The sequence below is a fragment of the Buteo buteo genome, chromosome 2, assembly GCF_964188355.1.
Source record: "Buteo buteo chromosome 2, bButBut1.hap1.1, whole genome shotgun sequence".
Taxonomy (NCBI): Eukaryota; Metazoa; Chordata; class Aves; order Accipitriformes; family Accipitridae; genus Buteo; species Buteo buteo.
The window spans coordinates 74,225,639-74,250,767 of NC_134172.1; the positions used below are offsets into that span (position 1 = coordinate 74,225,639).

General features: G+C 40.3%; 1 protein-coding gene across 1 annotated transcript; it reads right to left on the bottom strand.

Moving 5' to 3' along the window:
- Window positions 1-7,872: 7,872 nt before the first annotated feature.
- On the bottom strand, window positions 7,873-25,093 carry ANKRD60 (ankyrin repeat domain 60). The gene is made up of 5 exons (XM_075020007.1): window positions 23,918-25,093; window positions 22,958-23,088; window positions 20,710-20,875; window positions 19,641-19,780; window positions 7,873-9,768 (listed from the first exon to the last, which is right to left on the bottom strand). Exons 1-5 carry the CDS (start codon window positions 24,090-24,092, stop codon window positions 9,568-9,570), a joined length of 813 nt encoding a protein of 270 aa, XP_074876108.1. The 5' UTR covers window positions 24,093-25,093; the 3' UTR covers window positions 7,873-9,567.
- Window positions 25,094-25,129: the final 36 nt, after the last annotated feature.

Here is a 25,129-nt window from a genome sequence, read left to right on the forward strand (position 1 = left end):
AGATTTGCCAGGACTTTTAGAAACACAGAGAGAGACTCATTTAGTTGTAGCAACTATTTGCAGAACATAGTTATAATTGGCTAACGTGTTTAAACTAGAAGATTGTTCAAACAAATAATAGCCTCCAAGAAATCAACACAGGCAGCTCCTTATAACTCCTTATTACTTAGAGAGGAAAGACTTCCCTCATTAATCCTGCTGCAAGATCTCCTTTGTATTCTGCAGCTATCAATATCTACTTCTTGAGTCAGCAGTAAGTCCTTGGCTTTCATAGCAGTAGGTCAGCAGCTAGTGTTTGTTCTTTTCTTCTTCCCAAGAAATGACTCACAATGATCAACATCCCATCTTTTTTTTTTTTTACATCCCGTTCCAAATGCCCACAAAATAATAATATTTTACTTTTTCCATATTCTTTACAAATAATGGAGAAGTGACTCATATCCTTTGGAAAGATTACCCAAGAACAAGGATACATAGCAGAAGTAACTTCAGACACATTACTTAAAAACCAGAATAAAGAATAACTTGGAATCAGACTCTGGAAATTTAGGCTAAATTGCAGTTTAGCTACTAACTATAACGTGTAAACTGTTCTTTGAACAAGCAAGATAATTGTAAGCACAATATTTTAAATCAGTGTGCTTTCTTGTCATTGCTACGTTTGTATCTGTTTTGTTTTAATCACATGGTTCTTCATTTTATTTTAAGGTTGTGTATAGATCCTCTTATTCTTGTGTGATTTATATAAACAGGTATGGTAAAGATTAATACATAATTTAGTAGCAACAAAATTACATGAATTCAGGCCAAATGAAAGGGATATTCAAGACCACTGTCTTTTAAAAAATTTTATATTAAAGAACCAAAACTGGCACCTAATATCCAGTAGATGTTTGTATGAAGTGAAATCCAAATCCATATGAGCCATGGTTTGATTTTGAAAACCAAAATAAATTCTTTGTTCAGCATCTACAGTTGGACATTTCTGAATCTTATTCCCAATGTCTGCATATTAACTCTGTACTAACAGTAATGTTTATTATTATACTTTCCATCATTTAAGGTGCCTTTACTTCAGGAGATACTTTGATATAGCCTGATTTGGGATGTGTAAGGAGTATTGTCTAAAATTTTAACTCATTCCTCTAGCATAAATCTGTCAGTTGTCAATTGATCCATGTATTTGGGGGGTTTGGTATTGAAGAATATGTGAAACTATAAACCTGACTATTTCTTTTCCCAGCCCTTTTAGTTTGACCCTTTATACCTTTTATACCTGAAAAAATTGTGTAGAAGATTTGCAGCTGACAAAGGACTGCCCAGTCAACTGCCCCAACTGTGAATCCAAAAGGCCGATACAGAATTATTAAATCGCCTTGTAATGTTACAAACCTGGCATTTAATTTGCGGAAATTAACCTATTTATTGGAGCCAAGTTGGGCACATAAATGTCACTGCACACTGTAAAATATCACACCATCTCCAAGGTCAGGACAGTGTTAGTAAACTCAGTGCACACACTGGGGAACTGCTTCAAAACAAAATTAAATCACTTCAAAAATGCAGCAAAAGTCAAGACAATTTTAATTCTATATAAAAGTCTTAGACCTGTGCTTCTCTGCGAGTCAGAGCAGAATGGGATGTTTCTAAAGGTATATAAAAAGTTATGCAGTTTATTTTTAACCAAATTTTTAAACAAGATGCAAGTGTATTTAGATGTCTTCTGTGCTTCAATCAAATTTCATTTGGCATAGTCTTTTGTAAAGCTTTTGGTGGTCTAAGGTTCACGTTAGCAAAGTAGTATGCATATCAATTCCTCCTTAATATACTAAAATTTTTCAGAAAACTGAAGCCATCTTGTCTTTTGACTGTTGTTTTCAGATAAACTAGTTCTTTGGTAACAGGCTTATTTTAAAGAGAAACTATGGATGGTGCTTTCAGAATTGCATATGCAAAAATTTTGCTGTATTTGATACACAGTCACCACAGCAAGACCTGAAAATAAGTCAGCCATACATCCTTTGCCACCATGTGTGCCATATACTTTTGTGTGTGATGAAATAATAGTAGAGGCTTAAATGACAGTTGTATTTAAGTTGAAGAACTAGGAAATCAGAATTATCTTTCTCACAAGCACTTGCTTTATAAACAACAAAATTGGGTGGCAAAAACCTGGTGCATTTTCCTTCACAATGTGTTCTTTTCTGTGTTGTTGGAACTGGCATAGAACTAGCACTTGCTATTTATAATTTCATTAATAGAAGATATCCTACCGGGAGCTCAGAGTTGAAAGATTATTATTTATTTAAAATGCATTTTGTATCAGAGAATAAAGAGTTTTTATTAGATGATAGTGAAATGGTGATTCTGAATAAGTAGCACTACTCAAATTGCAATCACCATACAAGTGTTGCTGTACATTTTGAAAGAAGCACAATGAAAAGCAACCACAGCATGTGCATAGCCAATTGATCTAGCTACTGTAAAAGGTGGCTGCTGAGAGAATAAATCTAATCACTATTCTGCATGAGACATTTCTACAAAGTTACATGCTGTGACTATCCTAATGGATACCCACTGCTGTCCTAAGCTTGTGCAAAAATTACTATCTCCAGTTCCTGCTATTGGCTACTCTGTCAGCCTGAAGTAACTTCAATTTTGAGATCGTTTACATTACAAAGCAGAGGTAGATTTTTGTTTTTTTCTTTTCAGAGACCTAAGGCTCCCCATACACACATATCATTTCCCCCTTTAGTGAAGGATTCTTTATGGTTTCTTCCACATTCTAGAGTACCAAAGCGACAAACACTAGTCTAACATAGTCATTGGCAACCAGACCAGAAATCTCTACTCCCGTGTGAAGCCCAACCCAGGTCACTTTTTGCATTAGGTTCCTAAATGTGTTGTATTTAGTTCCCCTTGAAACCGTAAGTGTCAGTGTAGCAAGACAGATAACGCCCACTCACAGCTATTACCTTCTTCCTGACTCCTGTGGTTTTCACATCCCATCAAATTGTTATTTAACTAGTTGAAAGCATGTCAAACCATTTCATAGGGCCATAGTGTAATAAATGTAACTGTACTGGAAAATGATAGCATTGTGTTGTGAAACTGATCAGGTTGCCAGTGAACAAAATATTGCCCCTTCAGTCTGCTCTATCGTACATAGAAAGGACCAGCAGTATTGAGAAATAAATTCAAAACAAACCCAGAAACTTTGTAAAAACAACACAAATCTGATTCATATTGCACCAGTGAAGCAAAACGCTTCACTGACGTGAAGACTCATTATTTTAATCAGATGAATTGGAGATAATTTTGACCTTAGAGTTTCAGGCTGCTCACACACATCTCAAGACTTGCTCTGTTACATGGAGAACAGTTGAAAGAGACTAAAAGAATGCTCCTTCCTGTATGCCTCAGTGGTGGATTTGTTTCCATTAGGGTTTTCAACTGGAAATTCTGTGGTATAACCTGAGGAGTACCACAGGGCAGCTTTTCATCTCAGTACAGAAAGATGTACTATTGCCACCTTTGAAGTAAGACACACTTATCAGTCTGAGCAGTGGGTTTTACAGGCTCTGACAGAGTATGAAATGTCCAAAACTATCCCAGGATGGTGGTAAGCCACTGGACATCTAGCACAAGGCTTGCAAGAGAAACTGGAGGTTGTGTGCATGAAAAGTGTTCTGAAGCATCTGCATTTCTCTCTCTGCACCATCCACGAACTGCCATGACTTCAGATGGCCACCCTGCAACACTGTAGGTTATGTACAGCATCCCAGCATTTCAGGAGGCAGTTCACCAGATGTTTAGAGAAGGAGGATGAGATGGGGTCAGACCATCTGATAAGTATAAAAGTAAACATAGCAGGTCAATTTAACTCCTTATCGTTTAAGCAAATGCAGCTGTATTTACTATACCATGCAAAGTTCTAGCTGGACACGAGGCAACGTATTCTTCAGAACATCATTATGTCTGATCCCCAGTGTAAGATTTTTCCATCCTTTAATGTTTTAGTTATTCTTAAATCAGTACATTGATCTCAAAAGTAACATTACGCAGCCTTAGTAAACCTTCTAAAAGTACAAAAAAATCACTATGTGTTTAGCCACAGCACAGGAAATTATAGATCAAAGGCGGGTTGTTACTTCTTGGTGCTTTTGTTTTCTTTTTTAAGAGACGAGAGCATATGAAAAATCTAAGCTTAGAATAAGCACACTTCCTACTCTTTGAAAATGCATAATAGAGGTTACATTTATGGAAGAGATGTGCTAGGTACATTATAGTACAATACATTAAAGTATCTTTTTTAGAGAGTATCTCTGAGGATAATTACCTGTCATATCTTTTATATCATTTAAGTTTATTACTCCTGACTTGTGTCAGTAACAAAAAGCTCAGGATTTTAATGATAGCTAAGAAAAAGGTAACCATGTTTCACGCAAGAGCGGTGCATTTCTTTTTTCATTTCAGTAAATATTAAGTTCTTAATATCCTGGTAACAAACTAAGAAAACTTTGACCAAGTTTTTGCTTCATTTCGCCACAATTTTAAATGATCCATAATAAATAAATACATTTCAAATACTAGGTTTACTTTTAAAAATAATCAGCATAAAGCTATTACAAGGTACAGGTGTAAGCTGATGGTGCCACAGGCAAAGGGCTAAAATGGAAGATCGTTCGAAATTCCTTCCTGTCCTATTTTCCTCTCTCTCTATAAGACCCAGAAGACAGCAGCATCCCTGGGTTCCTTCCGTATTCCTCAGGCATTTTCAGTGTTGTACTACAAACCATATTGAAGCATACCTAAAGCCCTACGGCCCCCAAACCTTTGAATACTTGGATGCCTATCCAAACTTCAGATCAGACACAGGCAAAAACTAAGTTTACCCAACTGAAGTTGCTAAGGCTTGCTCTGAATCCACTCTAAGTCAAAGGACCTTAAATCTATTGCCATTCAATGTCCATTGCACACTTACTGCAGTAATGGGGCAAGCTACTGGTTTAGTTTGTATTTATTCATTTAATTATTTTGGAATGGAAAGAAGGGATTATATCAGGAAACCTGGAGTCCAGGAAATGAATTGTAATAATGGAAATGCAGTTTTACCATTTTTACTGTGAGGCAGCTCACTAGGTCTCTATTCCAAACTCTAGCATTTCTTTATCATGCGATAACTTTATGCATCCTGTTTTAGGTGAGGTGCACACTGCAGTTACATAGCTATGCTGAAATCTGGCTGAAATTTTGAAGTGATTAGTCAGTACAATGTGTTTTTATTAATGTAAGTTACACCTAGTGGTCGCAGGTTGCATACGTTGCCCGAGTTTGACTCAACTTTGAATTTGGCCCTTTCCCTCGTATTTTCCCCCTCCATGCTTTATCTGCTTCACTAAAGAAATGAAATAAACTGAAGATTCACTAAAGATTGAAATAAACCTGAGAACTTCAAAGCACAAAACCAGATGCAACCATGAAGAAATAGAACAGAAAGAATCTTCATTCTTGCCCCCTGTCCTTTTCAGTCAGGTGGCTCCGCTGACACCATCTTCACTGGGTGGAATTGACCGCAGGATCAGGTTTTGCAGGTACCAGATTGGGATTAAATGCAGGACTCCTGTTAAACAATGTCTTTAACAGCTCCAGTAACAGCATTATTTAGAGTTCTAATATAGGGAGTATAGAAGTGGCCATTTTCTCTCTCTGCTTCCTTGACAAAGCCTCTTTATTAGATCCATTTTTCTGAGTCTGCATTCCAGAAAGATCATTGCTGTAGAGAACTGCCTTGCACCAAAACAAGACATGGCAGCCTTTACCCCCCCACACCCTGCACACACACACTTCTGTCTCTTGCTTTTTCCAAATGATGCCTCCAGGCTGCCGTGTGACACCCAGCTAATCTGTCCTGCTGAGAGTGCCACACAGCCCTGTGCTCCAGCCTGACCTAAACCTGACAATGCCTTCTCACTTCTTGCAGGCTGAAAACAGCCCCCCCTTCTCCTCCTGAAGTGAGAGACGGTTAATGCTTTTATTCCTCACCGGGGAGCAAGATGAACCCAGCTATGCTAGTGAATCTCCTTCGCTTGCTGACATGCGTCAGACACAACATTCTCATCCTTAAAAGCTGGAGCAAAAACAAAACCAAAGCAAGAGCCCAAAAAAAACCAGTGAGCTACAGTCCCCGTCTGGAAAAATCAAGCAGCCATTATGGTCTTGCTGCCAGAGTGCAGTCATGTCCTTTGTTTAAATGAAAGCTGTAGTAATTTCTTGTGCTCCCCATCATATGCATTACAGCTTCCATCTTAGCATTATACTTGCTTAATGAACAAAACCTATATATTTACAGTCTCTTAGTAGAAGCCAAGATACAGCTGACAGGCTGGAGAGAAAGCATAGAGGGACACTGTTTATTGGTTCACTTGAGCACAGAGATGTTGTCCCCCACCTCATTTCCTTCTTGGCTGTAGTCACAGGCAAAGTTGGGAGTTCTCTGTGGCAACGCATCCTTAGGGGCAACAAAACAGCCCTTCTTGCTTAAGTGCAAGTCCTGAGAAGTCGGGCTGGCTGGGCTGCTTCTGTCACAGGAAAAATGAGGGTGTATGAGCAGTGGTGCTGCTGGGTCAGGGACTGGGAGGAGGGAGAACTCTGACACCTCCTGCTCTTTTACTGCAGCACAGAGCACCAGGAAATGAGCCCTGAATCTTTAAGGTAGGAAAATCCACTTTAGCCTACACTTCTGGAGGGGTCTTGAGCCAGCTCTGACCAGGACACAGTGCCAGGGTAAAGGAAGAACATTGCAGTGCAAGCTAGACAATGACTTGGCTCTCAAGGAGCACTGCTGATGTTTTTGTTCTCCTAGAAGCTATGCCCTTAATAATTTGAGTTACTTACATGCAAATGAGAAAAGTTCACCAGCTCTCACCATAGTTCTGACCAAAACAGGTTTTTCACCATGTTTCTTTGTCCTTCTATTTGCTTAAGGTACGAGTGCTGAGAAAATAAACGTTTTAATGGAATAGCCAAAAGCAATGGACAGTTCGAGACTAACTCCTTCACCTTGGGTCAATGCTATTTAACTTGAGAGGGAACAATCTTCTTTATATTCAGCAAATCACTATTAAAATGTCCCTCATGCATTTGTGCAGTTATTTTACACTTAAAGGACCCAAGAAGGAGAAAGCATTGCCTAAATCTGCTTTTAATTCTCCTTTCATTTGCACTGTTGGAGTCATTGCTAATCAGTCATTAACTGTCAATAGTGACAGGCATTACCAGGCTTGTTCTGCTCATACTGTTTTCTGCTGGGGAGCCAGACTCTGTACTGCTGTGTGCACCTATCAGCTTACTGGTTCTGCGGGAGTTAACAATCTGTTGAGGTTTTGTGGAACACAGAAGACACCAAATTACATAAATACTACAATTGTGTGGAATGTATTTTATATTCATTTCATGTGTATATTTGGCAGTGTTGCTATAGTTGTTTTGGAGCTGAATAATGCACATGCAGATAGTAGTCATCAATGTGATAAAAGCATCCAAATATGAGAAAGGGTCTTCAAACCTACCGAGCCAAACCTCTTTCTGTTTTGAAGAAGGGCTCTGTACTGATGATTTTCACGTTTTTTAATGTGAAAAAGTAGATAAATACACACTGTTGCCTTGTAAGTCTATGCCTACTGAATGGTCCCCATAAGGCCAGCTGACAGCCAGTTTGCAGAGTTTGTCCTATATCTTAGGTTCCAAAAGGTTGTTTTGTTCATCTGGTCTCACCTAAACCTGGTGGGTTTTGGATACCTGACATAAAATACGTCAGACGTACTGTCTGGCAGCGCTGGACTGGATCGTGAACCTCCCCAGGTCTGTGCTTCTAAGAAACGGTTCTGAATTTAGACTTCAGCTGACTCCCAGACCCTCAAGTCAGGTTGCCATGTGAGACAGGCTCATATCTGTCCAAAATGCAGAGAATAGATTTACAGCCATATTTAATCACAAACGCTCCTTAAATTAAGCCTAGACAACAGTTGACCCAGGGCCTGCAGAGCCAGAATAGCATAAAAAGGATAGGAAGCCAGTAAGATTAGAGTGCAGGGCAGAATATGCTGCTTTAGGAAAGGCCCATAAATGGGTGAAATAAAGAGTTAGAAAATAAGTTCTTTGTAATACAATGAGACATCATAAAATATTAAAGCTTATAAGACTGTAGTTCCAGCTCAGGTCTCTCACAACAATAATAAAACAAGCAAGCTTTGCTTTCTCTCCTGATGACTATAGACTTCTTTATAAAATTACAGCTTTATTATGCATAATTCATTTTCATCAACTGCTTTTCTTTATTGTCCCTTCTAATTATGCACATATATACTTGTTATTTATTAGAATATACAAATCATGCCCAAAGAACTGCACAGAAGTACACACACACATTTCCTATGTAATTAGAATGGAAGAACCAGTCAGGCCAATCAGGAATTTATTTACTCCCCTGTCCTATTCTGGATATGGAGGTGTTTGTACAGATTCAGAAACCATCTCTGAATTCTGTCTGAATCTTTGATTGTTACAGAGGCATTAATTAGCTGTATGCCATGATGTATCGTAACACCTTTAAATTCTGAAAAATAAGGCCAGATACACAAAAGTTTTTGTGCTTCGAGCTGCTTGTTGATAACACAGTAACTCAACTTGTTGCTTGACCTTAGTTTCTCTAAGCCAGCATCAGTGATGTTTGATATTTCACATGGATTAATTTTAAACTTCTCCGATCACTATTCAGGACTGAAGTCCAAATTCAGACCTTTGAATGGTGCACTACAGGATCCTTGCTTTCTCCACAAAGCTACAGAGGGAGCTTGGGCAATAAGGTCTTATCTTTAGACTTCAAAGGTAGTTGTCTGAAATTAGTGAGTATGGATAACCCCTTCAAGGCAAGATGCCAGGGCTGTACAGGAAGACAGCATATTAAACTTATTCCTCCTAAGCCCACATTTACTGTGCTGAGCACTCACCCTTCCCTTCAAGAACATCTGCATAGAACAAAACTAAGCAAAAAACTTCAGAATTTTTTTTCAGCACATATCAAATTACCTATGGAATATAATTAATCTCATCTGTACATCATATCTGCAAGGTGCCAGGATACCACATAGTCCAGAGGCATTTACATATAGTGAAGAATGTAACGCCTGCAGGTCTCTCTCCTCTCGTAGAGGAGAGAGAGACTTGACAGGCCACTGTAATGGATGGTTTATTTGTTTGTGGTATTGATTTATTAATTTGTTACACGCTAATCATTAATCAGCATGTGGTGCGCAGACAATACAAGAGGTCGGACAATCAGCCATGCAGTTTATTACCCACTGGCCTGCCATCTCTTCTCCAGAACTCAGAGAGAAGCCTGAGTTTGTTAAAACACCAAACAGACAGATGAATTGAACTTCAAGCCCAGGAGGGGCTTTAGTTTCATAAACTAAATGCCTACACTGTTTTGCACTCCTTGGGTTGAGCCCAGCCATGAAAGCAGTCCTAACTAGATCGGGGAGAGCTTGCCTCATGTCCCTAAGGTCAGAATTTGGCTAAACATATGCAGAACATGTTTGGCTCATTACACATGTACATATTAAATCTACATTCAGCAGCGAGGGAACAGAAAGACAATATATAGTAAAGATACTGGAACTGAACTTCAAAGATCAGGATGCAATTCCACGGACTCCCAGGGTGACTTTGGCCACAACAGTCGCTCTCCCCTGCTTCAGTTCCCATCTGTAAAAAGCAAAATAACCATCCCACATTTTTACTTCATCCATCTTTGCAATTTAGACTCAGAGTTCTTTGTAGTGGTACGTCTTTCTCAAAATACATCCAGCTCCCAGCACACAATGTCCTCCTCAGAACAGCCTTATGGAAATGTATATAAAAAAAAAAAAAACAACCCTTATAAAATATCCACTGATGAGATAAGACCACCAGCACAACAATGCAGTGAACAGCTGTAATCTGTGGGAGGATTATTTCTCTTTGCCACAAATGCCATCTATTTTTCAAGACATAAGTTATTCCCTTTCATAGAACAGTGAACTCAGTATCTGCAGACAACTTGCCTTCCAACCAGTACGTTTTTCAAAGGCTCCCAGTAGTTTGTGACATTAAATAGAAGGTGTCACATCTAAATGACAAATATTAGTACTAGCTTGCTTGATTAACATAATTTGTTTCTTCATTGGATATTTTATTCCAGATGAGCTGCTTTTCATCTGTATTTTCTAGGGGAAAAAATATGCATTCTGACGTGCAATGCTAATGTGCCCTCTGCAATGACCTCTTATCTCCAACTTTTCATTCTCACCTCCCATTCTCTTCAGTGCATGGAATGAGCTCTACCAGCAGCTATTGGTCAAGAGTCTCATACATTGGATACCCGCCAAGGCTTTTGGGGTGTTTAGCACAGACAAAAGGTCTATTCCTATGACACACATATTTAAATTTAGCACTAAACTGGTGGGAAAAAAGAGAAAAATATGTAAAATGTCACTTTCTGACAAGCAGAAAATTAGAATTCATTCCCCTGAGAATTAAATGGACTTTTTTGCTTCCAGTCACTAACTATGACAAGGTTAACATTTTTCAGTCTAATGACTAAGGACATTAAGTGTGCATGTGAATAAGAAATAAAATTACTAGAGGGTATTAGCAAAGTGTGTGACAACAGCCCACACTGACAACAGAACTCCAAGGATGCAGATTCTAACTAACAGTGACCATTTGCTGTGGAGAACCAATGGATAACAGAAACATGGAGTACAAGTACATGGAGATCATCTTTCTTTCATTGTTATTATTACAACAACATAAGCAATCAAAGGAAGATGTACGTCTCTGGGTGGGGATACAGCACATCTCAAAGCACTTCCAGCATGCTCCCAGTATCCCAGGCAGGGACACTAGACTGTTAACCAGAGGCCACAAAAGCCTGAAGAGACTCAGAAAACGAAAAGTTCCAAGTGCATCTCTTATTTTCCCAAGGATTCTTTCATCACTCCCCATTCGTGACTCAATTCTGATATGACATAAGGATTAGGGTATGAGATAAGTTATCATTTGTGGCTTGCCTTAGCCTCTGTCATTCCCAGTTAAATTTTCCCTATAGCTCCTCACTGCCTTACTCAACTACTGCAAACATAACACATGCATCTATGGCTTCTAAACAATAATGGACTTCCATCTAATGCAGCACCAGGCAGGAAGGACTCAAAGAAAAAGAGAAGCCTGTGTGTTATTGATATACCCTAGATATTAAGACACTGGAAATTATCAACTATTGGGAATCTGTCTGGACATAAATGAAATTGAGGCAGTAAAAGGTAAGACAGGAAGATTATATTTTCAAATATGTAATTTGTTATGTGAAAAATACGTGTAAAAATGATGCTTAGAGATATGGGTCAAGTTTGAGAAAGCACTTTTAAACAGGGGTAGTTAATATGTTATGTAACAGAATGAAGAAAGCTGCAAGGACATCAACAGACTTCAATGCAGAAAGCTCTCCTTTTATTGTTTCTGCCTTTGATTTGGTTTCAAAAGCTACTTGGCCACAACTGAAAAAAATTTAAAACTTACTATTTAGGGGACAAATGAAACATTTTCAAAATGAAAATACACATTAGAACTAAAAAGAAGGAAAGAAAACCAGAAGAAAACAAGTACTTTCAAAACCATGGAATCTACCTCCAGATTAGCCAACTGGAAAGATTCACCAATTCCTCTGTGCTTTACTGTGATCCAGCAGGGCGCTCATTAGTCCAAAACAACAATTTTTTTTATTTTTCTAGTCTATAAAGTCAGTGTAATGGACTATTAGGCAGCTCAGTTATAGATCATGTTTCCTCTGACATCAAAAGCTGGGTTCTCCTCTGTTCATCTGCAACTAACAGGCACACTTCTTACAGGTTCTGAAAGGTTTTTGCTTGGTCAAACCAGCATGAAACAGTTCCTGCATGTTTTTACACCAATAGATAAGGCCTGACTCTGTCCCTCTAATTCATGTTGGCATGGCTATATTCCTTCCATCTTCCTTTTTGCCTGACTTGGTTTGCCTCTAGAAAGAGGTACAACCATATTTGGAAATCTTCGAAGAGAAAGATAATTTTAAACCCAGGCCTCATTTACAAGCCAGTTCATGGATTGACAATGCTGAACAGGAGCCTCTTTAGCAGGACCAGCCATTTCTCAGCCACGTGGTAAGCACAGCTGTAGAGCTGAGCTCTGTAACAAGAGAGGCATCAAGACAGCTATTCACCTTAGACACGACTTCCCCCAGTGCTACATATGCCCTTTTCGCCATGCTCTGATCTGTATTCCACGCTGCTCTCACTCCGACTGGAGTCTGATTGCTTTTGGTCCCTGGCCTCATTACCTCATACTTCCCTACAATAAACTGCATAAGCCACTTATCTGCCTGTAATCCTGATAAATCCAAATCATTTTGAATGAGTTTGTTTTGTTCCTCTGTCCCCTACCCTCCCGCCCCTCCAACTTCCTCAGCCTTATTTTATGTCATCAGCATATTTAAGGCACTTTTGAAATTACATTCTGCTCAAGGTCACTGCACTGAATTTAATACACCCCCCCCCCCCCATACAGCACATCAATGCTTTAACTCCCATCTGATTTATTTATATTGTTTATTATCAGAGACCAATTCAATCAATACAAGCTGGAATTCAAACACACACACACATTTGAATTATGCATACAAACACTCATCAAGAGATATAAGACAACTACTATAGTCCAGATCATTCCTCTAACGTATGGCCAGCTTATAGGTGAGGAGACTAATAGCAATGAATTTTTATACCTTGACTTTCGCTTGACCCCAATGGCTGTTTGGTTACTGGAAACCAAAGGAATTGAAATAGCGTCACAAATTCCACGGAAGAGGCTTAAGCAAGGGATTTCTGCATTTCTTTTCCCAAGCCAGTAGGACCATATTTTAAGATGGGCTTTCTGAGTTGACAGTTCCTTTATTAACTTCTGTACACACAGGAATTCTAGCAAAACACCATCAAACCATACCAGACAGTCACGTCAAGCAAACGTTGCAAACAGAACAGTGTATGGAGAACTGGAACTTGAAGGAAAACCAAAGCACTAACCTCAATTGCAGCCTAGGTTAGGCATTAAACCAACCTAAACGGGATGCTGGAAACATAGTAGAAAGTGAATAGCTTTTGGCTTCCCTCTGCAAACCGCTATCCTTTTTAAATGTTAATGGTCAGCATGATCCTCAGACACGGTTCATGACCAACTTATGGTTGTCTTTGAACACACTTAGTGGTTACAACACAAGGAACACTGCAAATTCAAAAAATGAAGGCAGAGAAAGCATGCATACACAGGTCCTACTATAGACAGAGATTGTCCTGTAGACAGAGGTAGACTATGCGCACTGGACTGGAGCCTGCAGGGATTTGAAGCACAAAGATTAATCAGAAAATTTCGGTTGGGTGCATGAAGTTTGGGGAAGAAGAGTGCACGTTGTTCTGTACAAAAATATTTTGTGTCTGCTTGGTTAACTACAATGCTAATAGGAGTCTATCATGCTAAGTAAAATGCAAAATGGGACATCAATGTCCACCATCATCAGCTGGGTGTCTCCAGGACTAGAAAGCAGATCCCTGCATAGCTGTCACCTTCATAATTACATTCCCCAGCTAATCTGCAGTTCTTTCCCTTTCTCTCTGTCCTTTACTACCTCCTTATTGCTCTTCCCTGTCCATCCTCTCCCTAGCACAGATCCTTTGCAACTATATTTTAAAAGCAATCCCCTTCTCTTCTAATCACTCTTCTGAAAAAGTTGTTCGTATTTTTCCTCACTGATAGAAGGTCTGTTATACCAGAGCTGCACTGGTTCATACCATATAGAGGCATGGCCTAGGGTGTCGGGCATTAAATCACAGCCTCTCTGAACTCCTCTTGACTTTGATAGTGTCAAACTTCACCCTTGCATCTTCTCTGGCCTATAGTTACATAAGTTCCAGGAGTCTCTTTGAAATTTTGTTTTAATATTTCACCATTTGTGCACAGAGAATATTTTGGCTTCTCTATCAATACATTTCTGCTTGGTAACTCCCAGTTTGAATGCTGATTGTGTTTTGCATAAAATTAACTAAATTGCAGCCCTTCTGTTTCATTGGTACTTTTTGTCTGCTTCCTTCATGAACAATGTCAGGAAGATTGCAAGCTGACTACAATTCTCTTTCCTAAGCAAGAGGAAAACAACATCTAAGAGCCCAATCAGTACAAGTTTCCTGATGTCTGTTGGGTTTTATAAGCTATATTGTACTCTGACATTTAACAATTTCTCTTCATTTGATTCACTTTAAGAAATGAATGTAATGATTGCCACAGTGTTCTGCGCTACTGTTGTCTATTGATAAATATGGAACAGGTATAACAAGCAGCTTGCTCTTTTTTTCTATTTAAAAATTCACTGAGCTAACAAGTTATTTGTGCAATGCCAAAGTAATGACAGGTCTTTGCTCTCAAGTTTCAATATTCAGTTTCCATTGGGAGGTCTGCTGTAGGCTGTATTTCACAAGTAAGACAAGACCAACAGTGGTGTTAGGCTTCCAGGGGTGTTGATAAAACACATGAGCAGAAAACTCTACTCAGGTGTTGCCTGAGTCTGGATACCCCACAGGTATAGAAGTTCCACTGATAAATAGCACATTTTTAAAAAAATGTCCTCTCTGTCTTCATTGAAAGAAACTTTAATACCAAATAAGTTTCAGGACTATGAACTGGGAGCAGGAGAGGCTTGTCTGCTGCCTAAAGCAAAGCACAGCTCTTGGTCCAGTGGGTGAGATCCACACTATATACAGGGAGACACATCATTCATTCAGCTGGGGCCCTTGGTATATGAAGCAGCAAGACACTTGAAAATTAATGCTGCAACATAGACTCTGCTATACTTCTACTTCCTTACAGATGCATCCATTCACCACTACGCACATCCTCATAGTATCTCACTTTTGGCAACAGCACCAAGCCTTTCTCTTCTGCAGCATCCACATGGGAGAAGCTCAGAGGGACAAAGTAAATATAAGCAAGTTTGGGGTGTAACTCAGGTGAAACATTTCTAGGGAATGGGAAACATTTGGGGAACATTTCACTGATGTTTGAAAGTATGAAAGGTGACAGTTGAGAGAGACCCAAGGCTCACCTGGCTACAGTGACTATCCCTAAATAGCGGCAGTCACTGTTTCAGGCTTGCTGAGCCTTCGCTTTCTCAAGGCTCTGGGGGAACAGCAGTCAGCGTGACGGCTGTGAGCAATACTGGGAGTCTGCCCAGGCAAGGAAAGGGGGTAAGCTGGTAACAATAAGAAAGTGTGATGAATTATTCCTGTGCTTGTCATCTTTATTTAAGTTACTGCCTTTTGCATCCAGGGGAACCACAGTCCTTCCAAAAGAGTTGTTTTGGATTTCTTAATATTAGGAGACAGTTGTGACGTTTGTCCTGCCCTGGGCATAATTAGACTCAAAGCGGTTTTAGTCCATTTTCTTCTCCATAATGATCTCCCTGTTTCTTTTCTGAGGAACCCAAGGTTCATTAACAAGTCCTTGCTAAAGTCTTCTGGAGACTGATCCTTTGCCTGTGCTGTAGCATAGAGAAGATAAAGTAATGGTTGCAATGCAAAATGCACCAATCTTTTGCTTGCCTATTTGTTTCCTTTCTTTGAAAAAGTTATTACAGCTTCCCTTCCAGAAACAGACTTTTGCACACCAATGCAATAGAGAAACAACATTTGCAAGGATTCCTGATACTATACAAGAGAGAAATCATGTTCTCAAGATCACATATGAAGCAGCGACAGAGCTGAGCATAGATTTCAAGAATCCAGAGCCTCAGTCTCTTCAACAGTCACATTTCTGTCTGAGCTGTGCATCTCAGTCTGCTGTCTCCCCTGATGTTTTTATCTGGTGCACACTACAGAATAGCTGGTTACTTTAAGACAGGCAACATTATCTGCTTTGTCTACATCCAATTTTTATTCTTTAGAATAGAAACCTTAAACAACAAATAAAATCAGCATTCAACAATGGCTGCCACACAGTCCAAACAGTTTTCCAGACCATTCTATCACACAACAGCATTCTTAAAGGCACACACGTTTAGTTAGGTCTCTTTGCCCCACTCCTCTCTAACAAGACCTGCAAAACATTCTGATTTCTGGTTTTATTATCCCAGCAGTTTCCTTCAGTGTGAATAGCTTATTCATCTCCTTGGCATTTATCATCTTAGATAAAGAGCAACACTATCCTTGCACGGTCCCTTCTATCAGCTGTGCCATACTCTCCTGGCTCTCTCAGGAAAAGGAACTCCTTCCTTTCCCCTGGTTAATTTAGGTGTCTCTTCTAGCTTGAGTTCACCTTTCTCACCTAACAAAAACAGCACATGCTGTTCCAGAGCTTGTCTCGCCCACACATTAATTCTCTTCTAATTTGTCCCAATACAATTTTAGATTGGTGCACACCAATCCATTTCCCAGCTGCAACACATTGGTGACTTCTGTTCTGTTCTTTCCAATGGATGAGTCTCCAGCAAAAAATACTTGATATTTAACCCTAACTACATAATCACACAGTACATCATTTCCTGCCATTCCTGGCATCCCTGTCCTGAGGTCACCCAGATCTCTCCATATGACATTCACTGTTCTTTCCCAGAGCTACGCAGCATGCTGCATAATGTCTAAAAGCAACTACAAATCCTCTCTCCGTTTCTAGAAGCTTGGTACAGATTAGACAGTCTAGACAGACAATAGGAAGAAAGAATAAAGGATTTCTAAGGACTTTTCTGTATAATCCTGCTTGCAATGTTCAACTGCTCAGCAAAATGCCAGAAGCACCATCTTTTTTTTCATCTTGTCTACTGATCACTTTGATAGAATTTGTGATCTTCTCATTCTCCAAAGCAGTTATTAAACAACTACATAAGTCACTAGAATTAATCATCAGTGTAAAACCTGTTCAAGTGAACTTTGTTTAGATGACACCATGAAGGCGTGCCCTCAAACCAAAGGAATTTTGCACTCATTTGTTCAGACTGATGTCGGCATATATAAGCATTACTGTGTGTCCTCTGGAATCACAGTACAGAAGTGGTACTTCCCATAGCCTGAAGTTCTGGACCTTGCTTTATTACTTGATTAAAATAAGGAATTGAAAGATAAGAGGTATTTATCATCTTAGATTTGAGAAAATTTAAGTACAAATACCAATTCAGAAGGAATACAGGGCTGCTACTTTTGAAACTCTGGGTAGATTATCTTCACAACTGGATGCAACTGAGAAGATACAGCTCAAACACAAACAGCAATTTTTCATAGAGGAATCATGAACACAACACAGACCTAGGGAGGAGAGGGCACACATGTCCTGCAGACCACTCTGGAGGCCCTGCTCCCACTGACTGCCATGATTGCCCCACTCCTGCAACTTCTGTTGTATAACTTCAGGCTATTCAAAAGAACAACTAGGGATTTTCCCTTTACGTTGAGACCTTTTAAACTGAAGGAAAAGAAAGCAATAGCAACAGAGAAGTAAAACAATCACTCAAAGCCCTTTCAGTCTACAAAAAAAGTTGAAGGGATATTTTTGTTAGATCGCTCTAGAGATTGAATCTGTGTTTTTTTTATTTCTCAGCCTCCATTCCTGGTTCACGCATGCTGTTCTATGAACAGCACGTAGTCTGGTGGCAGGGAAGATCCAAGGCAGGCTCAAAGCCCTGCTTTCAGACTAGGTATCCATCCAACCCTCCACCCTGAATGAGGCAGACAAGTGCTTAGGGGACGCAGCTGCATTTTTAAAGTATTCCAGGTTAGTATTTTAAATTTACTAAAATGGAAACTAGGCTTAGGGACTTACTTCCAGGAAGCTGAGAACTGTGAGCACAGGGAAACAATTCCCTGGACAGACCAAACTATCTGTCTCTGAACTAGGCAGCCACATGCCTGGATACCTGCCACATCATGCTTACTGTGCTCACCCTGAGCAACACTCCATATTTCTATCTGGGACCATCTGACAAGAAACATACATGGGAACATTATTCAGATCCCATGGTTTTTCTTCTGGAATATAGGGCACCTTTGCTTGGGCACTACGATGTCCTGCTTTGCAGCCCTTCCTACAGGACTAGGTCTATGTAACTTGCCTCTATTCATTCAGTGCACACACAGCAAAGCTGGGAGCATTCAAGTCAATTCTTAGTCCAGACCATTAGCCACAATCTCTCCCTTAAGGGATATAAACTAAAGGTATCTAAGTTCACAGCCAGCTTCTTTCTGATCCTCATTTCACCTATTCATAAAAGACAATGCTGCATGATTTTTATCACATTCTGGATATAGCTACTCCCAGGCACTGATCTGGAACACAAAAAGTACTGAGACCAAAATTCACTAATTACCTGGATATTTATGTAGCAATCCTGGCATCAGTTAAAGAAAATGCTCTGACACAAGGAAACATGAACAACTCAGGTTAGTTATTTGTAGAGTCTCCCTATGCACGGGGTTTTGCAAGCAAAAAGGCAGTGGGCCAAGTTCTCAGGAGTGCTCAGCTCCCACTGAGAACCACCTCTTCGGTGGTTAATTGAAAGTTAAGTGCCAAGTTCTTTGGAAAAATGTCTCTTCAAGCAAAACAATAGAAACTCCTCAACATTGAGCACTGAGTTCTTAGTAACACCTCAGGAAACAGACTACAAGCTCGGCTTCCTTCTACTGATCATAGAGAGACTGTAAGTAGTATTTTTATTTTTAAAGTATCTAAGGGATCTGGGATACTAAGAAACTTTGAATGCAGATGGGCAAGCAAGTCCCTTCACTCCATCACTGGCTTCAGGAAACCCCAACCTTCAAAGCCCTGAGGCTAAAAATGTTGGGAGACACTAAGCAAGCACTGGGCAATGATAATTAGCCACTTACAACAGCATCAACTTTGCCTGCACTCTCCCATGGCAGACAAACTGCCCTACTTATAAAATAACCCTTAACTGATCTGCCAGAGGCAATAAAGCCAGCCAGGGCCAGAACAGGATTAAAGATCTAGGGATTTCCAGTCCCCTGAAATACCCATTAAACTGTATCGTCCTGGTCTGTTGCCAACTATTAGGAAATTATCCTTGCTAGCATTCCAAAGAGAACCTGCAGACAGGCTCAAGCTCTCCTACAACCCGTATTAACTAAATGGCCGGTTTGGCTAGGAAACAAGGTTATAAATACTTAAGCTACAAATTAAAAGTGTGTTTGAGAGCTGTGCTGTCAAGTTAGTTGTCATCTTAGCTGCAGCATCACCAGCACATGAGCTTATTTCATAACTGAAACCTACAAATCCCACCCAGTGACCTATATCTGAAGTGTGGGTCTCTGGGAAAGTTACTGACTGTCCCTTGAAATTTGCCAGAACCAAGTTAGTCCATATGTATTTTAGGACATGGGACCAGACATTTGCTGCAAGGCCCGATTCACAGCGCCAGAGGGTGGCACAGCGCCTGGGGATCTCTTCCTGCACTGGAAATGAACTATGGTGCGTTCACTCTGCTTCTGGCCCCACAGGCGGGCAAGGCTCACCGCTGTTTGTCCTTCGCTGTCTGGGCCAAGAGCTCTTGCCCCATATCTTAGGAGCAGTTCAATGCAGTCGCACTGGCCTGCGACAGCAGCAACGTGAAGGGCAGTCCTTCCTAGGGGGGTTTTGGAATGCAAATCCGCACCTGCAGAAAAAAAAAAAAAAGAAATCATACACAGTCGGAGTGTGACAAGGCATATGAAAGGAGGTAATGCCACCTGCGGGCCACAATGCACAATTTTTTTCTGAAGGCAGATGCAGTTTGGTTTAGTCCCATCTAATCAGTGGAATTAACAAACCTGCCTAGTGAACAAATGCTCCTACCTTAGCTCACACACAACAACTGGATATGGTTTGTTCCATTCAGGGGAACATTGCTAGCTTTGCCACAGCTAGGCATTGCCATTATTTTTGCACTGGGAGCTCGCACTTGCTGGGAGAGGACAACGTCCTTTAACAGGGACAGACTTTGAGGCGGCCAGGCTCAAGAACGGGGATTGAAGGGAGCACTGAGACAACGTGGGATTTTCTCCTCAGCACTCGCTTTCAATGATAAAAAGTGATTAACAAATGTCCTTTCATTCAGGACAATCAAGTGACCTCAGCCGACCCAAAGGACTGTCCATTGTGCAAATGCAGATTTCTGGGGAAATGGCTTATTTAGTTGCAAAGCAACAAAAAAGCCCAAATGTCAGAGGCATAGAACTAGTGCTTACAACTCTCCTTGCATTTCAGTGGCTGATAAAGCACTGCACAGGACTGATAAAAATGAAGTATTTCTACATAATAAGAAAGTGGCAATAAATAAATGAGACTGAAAGAGGGAAGTAAAAAAAAAATCAGAGTCCTGTTTTCCAACATTAATTTCTCTAACACCAAAAGTCATTAGACTTAGCAAGAACAGAATTTTTTATTGTCTCCAAGTCTACATCAGAACTGGATGTTCTGAACACATGCTCCACCTCAAATACAAAATATGTGAGGCCATTTGGGTAAAATTCTATGGCCTGGGTAAGCAGGAAGGTGGTATGCTGTGCAGATACAACCAGAGAAGAATTGTTCTAAGAATATTACCATGTCTCAGGAGAAACTTGGCAGTTTCAACATGACCTCTGTGGCTGGCAACAAACAGTGCCACGAAAGCTCGGTGAGCTACCCATTCCTTTTTCTGCTCTGGTCCCAGTAACTCTGCATATGGCATGGTGCCCGCAAAGTCCACTGTAACTCCCAGATGGGCTAGCTGCAGAATAAACACAAGGCTTTTAGTCTCAAAAGAATAGACTGATTCTTTTTAGGTATCAACAAAGTCTCATATCTGTATTTATGGGATGCTTGCACACTGGATAAATCACTCCAAGATCAGCTAAGTAATACCTGCTTGTTTCTTATTCTTCTGCCCCATCTCGATTCTTTATCTAATGATATTTATTTGTAGTTATCCCTTGGAGGGAACATTAATTTGGGGTTTCCTTTCCTACATAGCTATTTAAGCACCACAAAATCTTCTAGAAATTGTTTCTCTTTGCAATCCTTGTCCTTCTCTTAAATCTGTTGGAAACTGACCTGAGCTTTTGGGAAAAAGGACAGAAGGCATTGGCCACATAAGCCCAGGTTCCTTAGAAGATAGACAAGACTTCGGGCCTTAATTCCAGTAGGCAACTCATAAACCTAAGCTGCCTCAGGAACAGTCCTGTATCGCGTTCTTTCACAGAAGGAGCTTTTTTTTGTAATAAACCCAAACATATCAGTTCTAAAGTGTTGCCGAGAGGCCTCTTAGGAACAACTTTCAGGTGCCTCATGCTGCTGTTCTTCCTGAGAAACCATTTCCATGTCAGACTGCATCTTCCACAAAGCACCATGGGTTTCTCATCTAGTAAGTGGAAGCACATTATTAGAACAGCCGTACAGTTATTAAAAAGATAGGGTTTATTCATTTGAAAATCAACAGTATCAACAAGCTTTTTGTGAGGCTCTTATACCAATACACCTTTCATTTCAAAGGATACTATTTGTCTTTGTGGTACATACTTCTGTTTCCCGCCCTACACTGAGTAGGAAGAATCTTTAATACAAAGGGAACACAAAACACATGAGAAAACCAAACAAAACCAAACTAACAATTTGCCCAACAGCAAAACGCAAGCCATTTGGGCATGAGGCAGAACAGCTGCTTGCCAATGAAGCGCAACACTACACAACAGTTAAGGAAAGGAAGCAAAGAACCCCACAGCATCCATTTGCAGTGGTTGGGGAAACGCAGAGGAACAGAATGTGATTAGCCAGGTTGGAATTCAGCCAGGGCAATGGAGATAATGGTTCTTTATGAAAGGTGCCAAAGGATATTTCATGAACACATCTGTTCGGGCCTGAAGGTTTCCAGTACAAATCAGCTAGAGTACCTTGTGTTTCTGCTGAGACAACATTTCAGTCCTAAATCAAGAAAGCAGCATGCCCTCTATCAGACCACCACAGAAACTATTTGTTCTATAAAAAAAAAAATCAAAGCTTTCTTACTAATCAGACTTGACAGGATCACAGACTTAAGAAGGTCCGTAAGGTAGCAGCAGATAAAGTGGATGAGACAGGGAATGTTTTCTGACTTTTGATTTTGATACTGTCACATATCGAGCCCCATTCTTACTCTGGAGTCAGTATGGCCAGAAGAGGATGGACTGTGAAACAGAGTTTCTGCCCCTGATTCTCATAACAACAGACAAGTCATTCAGCCTCACCATAATACCCGAGAACAGATAATCTCAATCTTCTATGATGTTTTAACATAACAAAAAAAAGGCCTTGTTTACATACTATGTATTATTTCTCCTATCTATATGAAAAACACTGGGATTAAGTATCTTTGGCTGAGAAGACATCAGAAGAGTAAAATGGCAGGCAGCTGAATAAAAAATGCAAAATTTTTTGGACATCAGGATAAGCAGGGACAAGAAAAGTAATCTGAAAGTATACTCACATCAGTGCTACAAAAACTTATAGAACAGTGAAAAGAACTTCCACTCCAAGCATATGTGCTGCTTACTAGTAAGAGCAAAAAGTCATCTTATTTCTAAATTGAACAGACTGCATTAGGGATTGACTCCTTGGTTTTGGATTACCAGCCCCCTTGAAATTACCATTTTCATTGTGAACTGTTGCCAGTACAACTAACCTACTTCCCTTCTATGGCAAGTCTCTTCCATTAAAGACTTCCCCACTGTTTGCTCTATGAAGTCTTGCTTTATAAGAGTACTTAGACCTTGAGCAATAGGCTTTTAGCTTTTCCACACACAGTACCCCACCCATTCACAGAAGTAATGGCATCAACCTTCATAGTATCTCCTTTTGCAGCAGCTGCCACAAGATGCCCCCAGCCATCTTGTCGCCAGATGCACATTGTAATCCTTCCACCAGGGACAATGTCATTGTCCTCAAACATGGACTCATCTGGCAGATCTGCTGTAGGGAGTTGAAAAGAAAAGCAAGTCAACATATCCTCAGAGAAGACAACAGCCAGCTTAAAAAAAAAAATTAAAAAAAAAAAAGTTAGGCAGTGACCGAATTCTTTTAGCCATGCTGGTGTTCTCTGATTTTACTGTCATAATGCATCAAGGACACCTCCGGTCCCATTGTGCTGAAGCTACGAAAACACAGATATGCTCCCAGCCTAGAAAAGGCTACAATATAGTGTACTTGGGATAATATGGTTGTAACCCACAGAAAGCTGCAGTTCACATGTGAAGTACCAAGACTGTAGGAGAAACATACTTGAGTGAATCCATACACACATGGTGTCTTTATTCTAAAAAGACAGCACTGTTTGTTTGATCTGAGAAAGCAAGTAATAGGGAGAGTTATTTTAAATAGCAAGTTTAAACAAGTTTCAAGGGCTATCTCTGCTTGTTACCTCCAAAGCCAAGTATTCCACCACCACACATTCAGCTGACGTAATGGGAAAAAACACTGCTCCACACAATTCTAACTTGCAAGAACCTTGCTAGAGCTGTTCTAGGCTGAGGTGAACCAGCCAGGTACTGGCATTGGCTGTTGACAAGGTTAAGCAGGAATTTAGAGGTCAGCACTTGCAGTCTCTAACCTGAAGAGACCCTGTTATCTTTAAGGAGTAGAAAGCAAAGTGAAGCACTAAGAGCTGAATTCCAAGTGCAGTACGGTAAAAAGAGGAAAGCAGAACCCTAACCTTCATCCAGGACCTAAACACAGCCATAACTAGCAGGCAAAGAAACACTACAAATAACCTCCAAGAATCCCAGAGGTTACAGGTTCTCACCTTCATCCAGGTACTGAAGGCACTGGAAATGAAGGGGGATCCCAGCCAACAACTCTAAATGGGACTTAAGCTTCCTCAGAGTCAAGTCGTTTTGGCATTGAGGCAGTGACAAGATCTCATTAGTTTCAGCTAGATGGAGCTGGACACTGAAGGTCTGCAGGGGCAAGGAAGGCATGGTGATGAAGTGGCTCCTGACCAGGAAAAGTTATTGGGACTTGCCTCTTCAAAAAAGCTTGGAATCTTTCTAAGGACAGGGGTCTAGACCTGGTAGTAATTCTTCACTCCCCTAGACATTCCCCTTGTGTCATTAAAGACCCTCCAAGTATAGATCCCCCTGTGTATCATAAGCATATTACAATATTCAGGCAGCATAAACTGACATCATAGAAGTACACTCCGCATGTGTGATGTAACAGCCTACACGAACTTACCAGAGACCACCACAAAGTAATGCGCCAGAGTGATTACGGAAAGATTTTTGTTCTTGCCCAACTTTTGATTTCCACTACGATGACAAACTCACTTGGAAAACAACCAGCAGAGAAACAAAGTAGTAACTCGGGTAAGCACCCAAAGTTGCCTGTATTTTATGTTCCTGATTTCTTTGTTGAAGTCTAGATAGATCTCCACCTACATGTTTAATATATGTATTGTGTAATAAAAAGATATATGGCTGTTTTAATTTGTGTTTCCAGTTTACTACATAGGTGCCTTGTGCCCCAACTCAAAGCATGTGGGTAGGCTTTACCGGGGCATGCAGGGACTGTTTTATTCTCCCCACTTTTGCATCAGCTAAAATCCTGCAGAGAAAAGAGGTCAGATATTCTTTTGCAGTAGTTGGCAGAAGTTGTTGAGCACAGGATGGAGCAGCTAGTGAACGTCTGGAACTGCCAAAAAGGTGACTCCAGCAGTAGAAGATACAGAAGACTCCTGAAATTAGAAGCAAAATCAACCAGCCAGGTATTGATTATTCATTCCCACGCCCAGCTCCAAGGCCTAACAGCTACACAGAGTTCATCAATGTAGGATGTCTGAGAGCAACACCAACTGCAAAAACCAGTCCAGGATGTCCTTCGGGGCTGAAGTTTGGAGAGGGAAGGATTTAAGACAAGGATCTGAATGCCAGTCTCAGTTAGCACACACAAGTTCTCTTCATTTAAAATATATCTTGTTAAGAGCTTCAGTTCCGACAGAACAATTTTAGTTCCAGAG

Excerpts from the sequence above, each read along its gene's own strand:
- ANKRD60 (XM_075020007.1), bottom strand. The coding sequence starts at position 24,092 with ATGCCTTCCTTGCCCCTGCAGACCTTCAGTGTCCAGCTCCATCTAGCT. Across the intron at positions 20,876-22,957 it reads CAAAAGGAGATACTATGAAG|CTAGCCCATCTGGGAGTTAC; the intron begins GTTGATGCCATT and ends TTTATTCTGCAG. Across the intron at positions 9,769-19,640 it reads ACAGCGAAGGACAAACAGCG|ATGGGAACTGAAGCAGGGGA; the intron begins GTGAGCCTTGCC and ends TGCTTTTTACAG.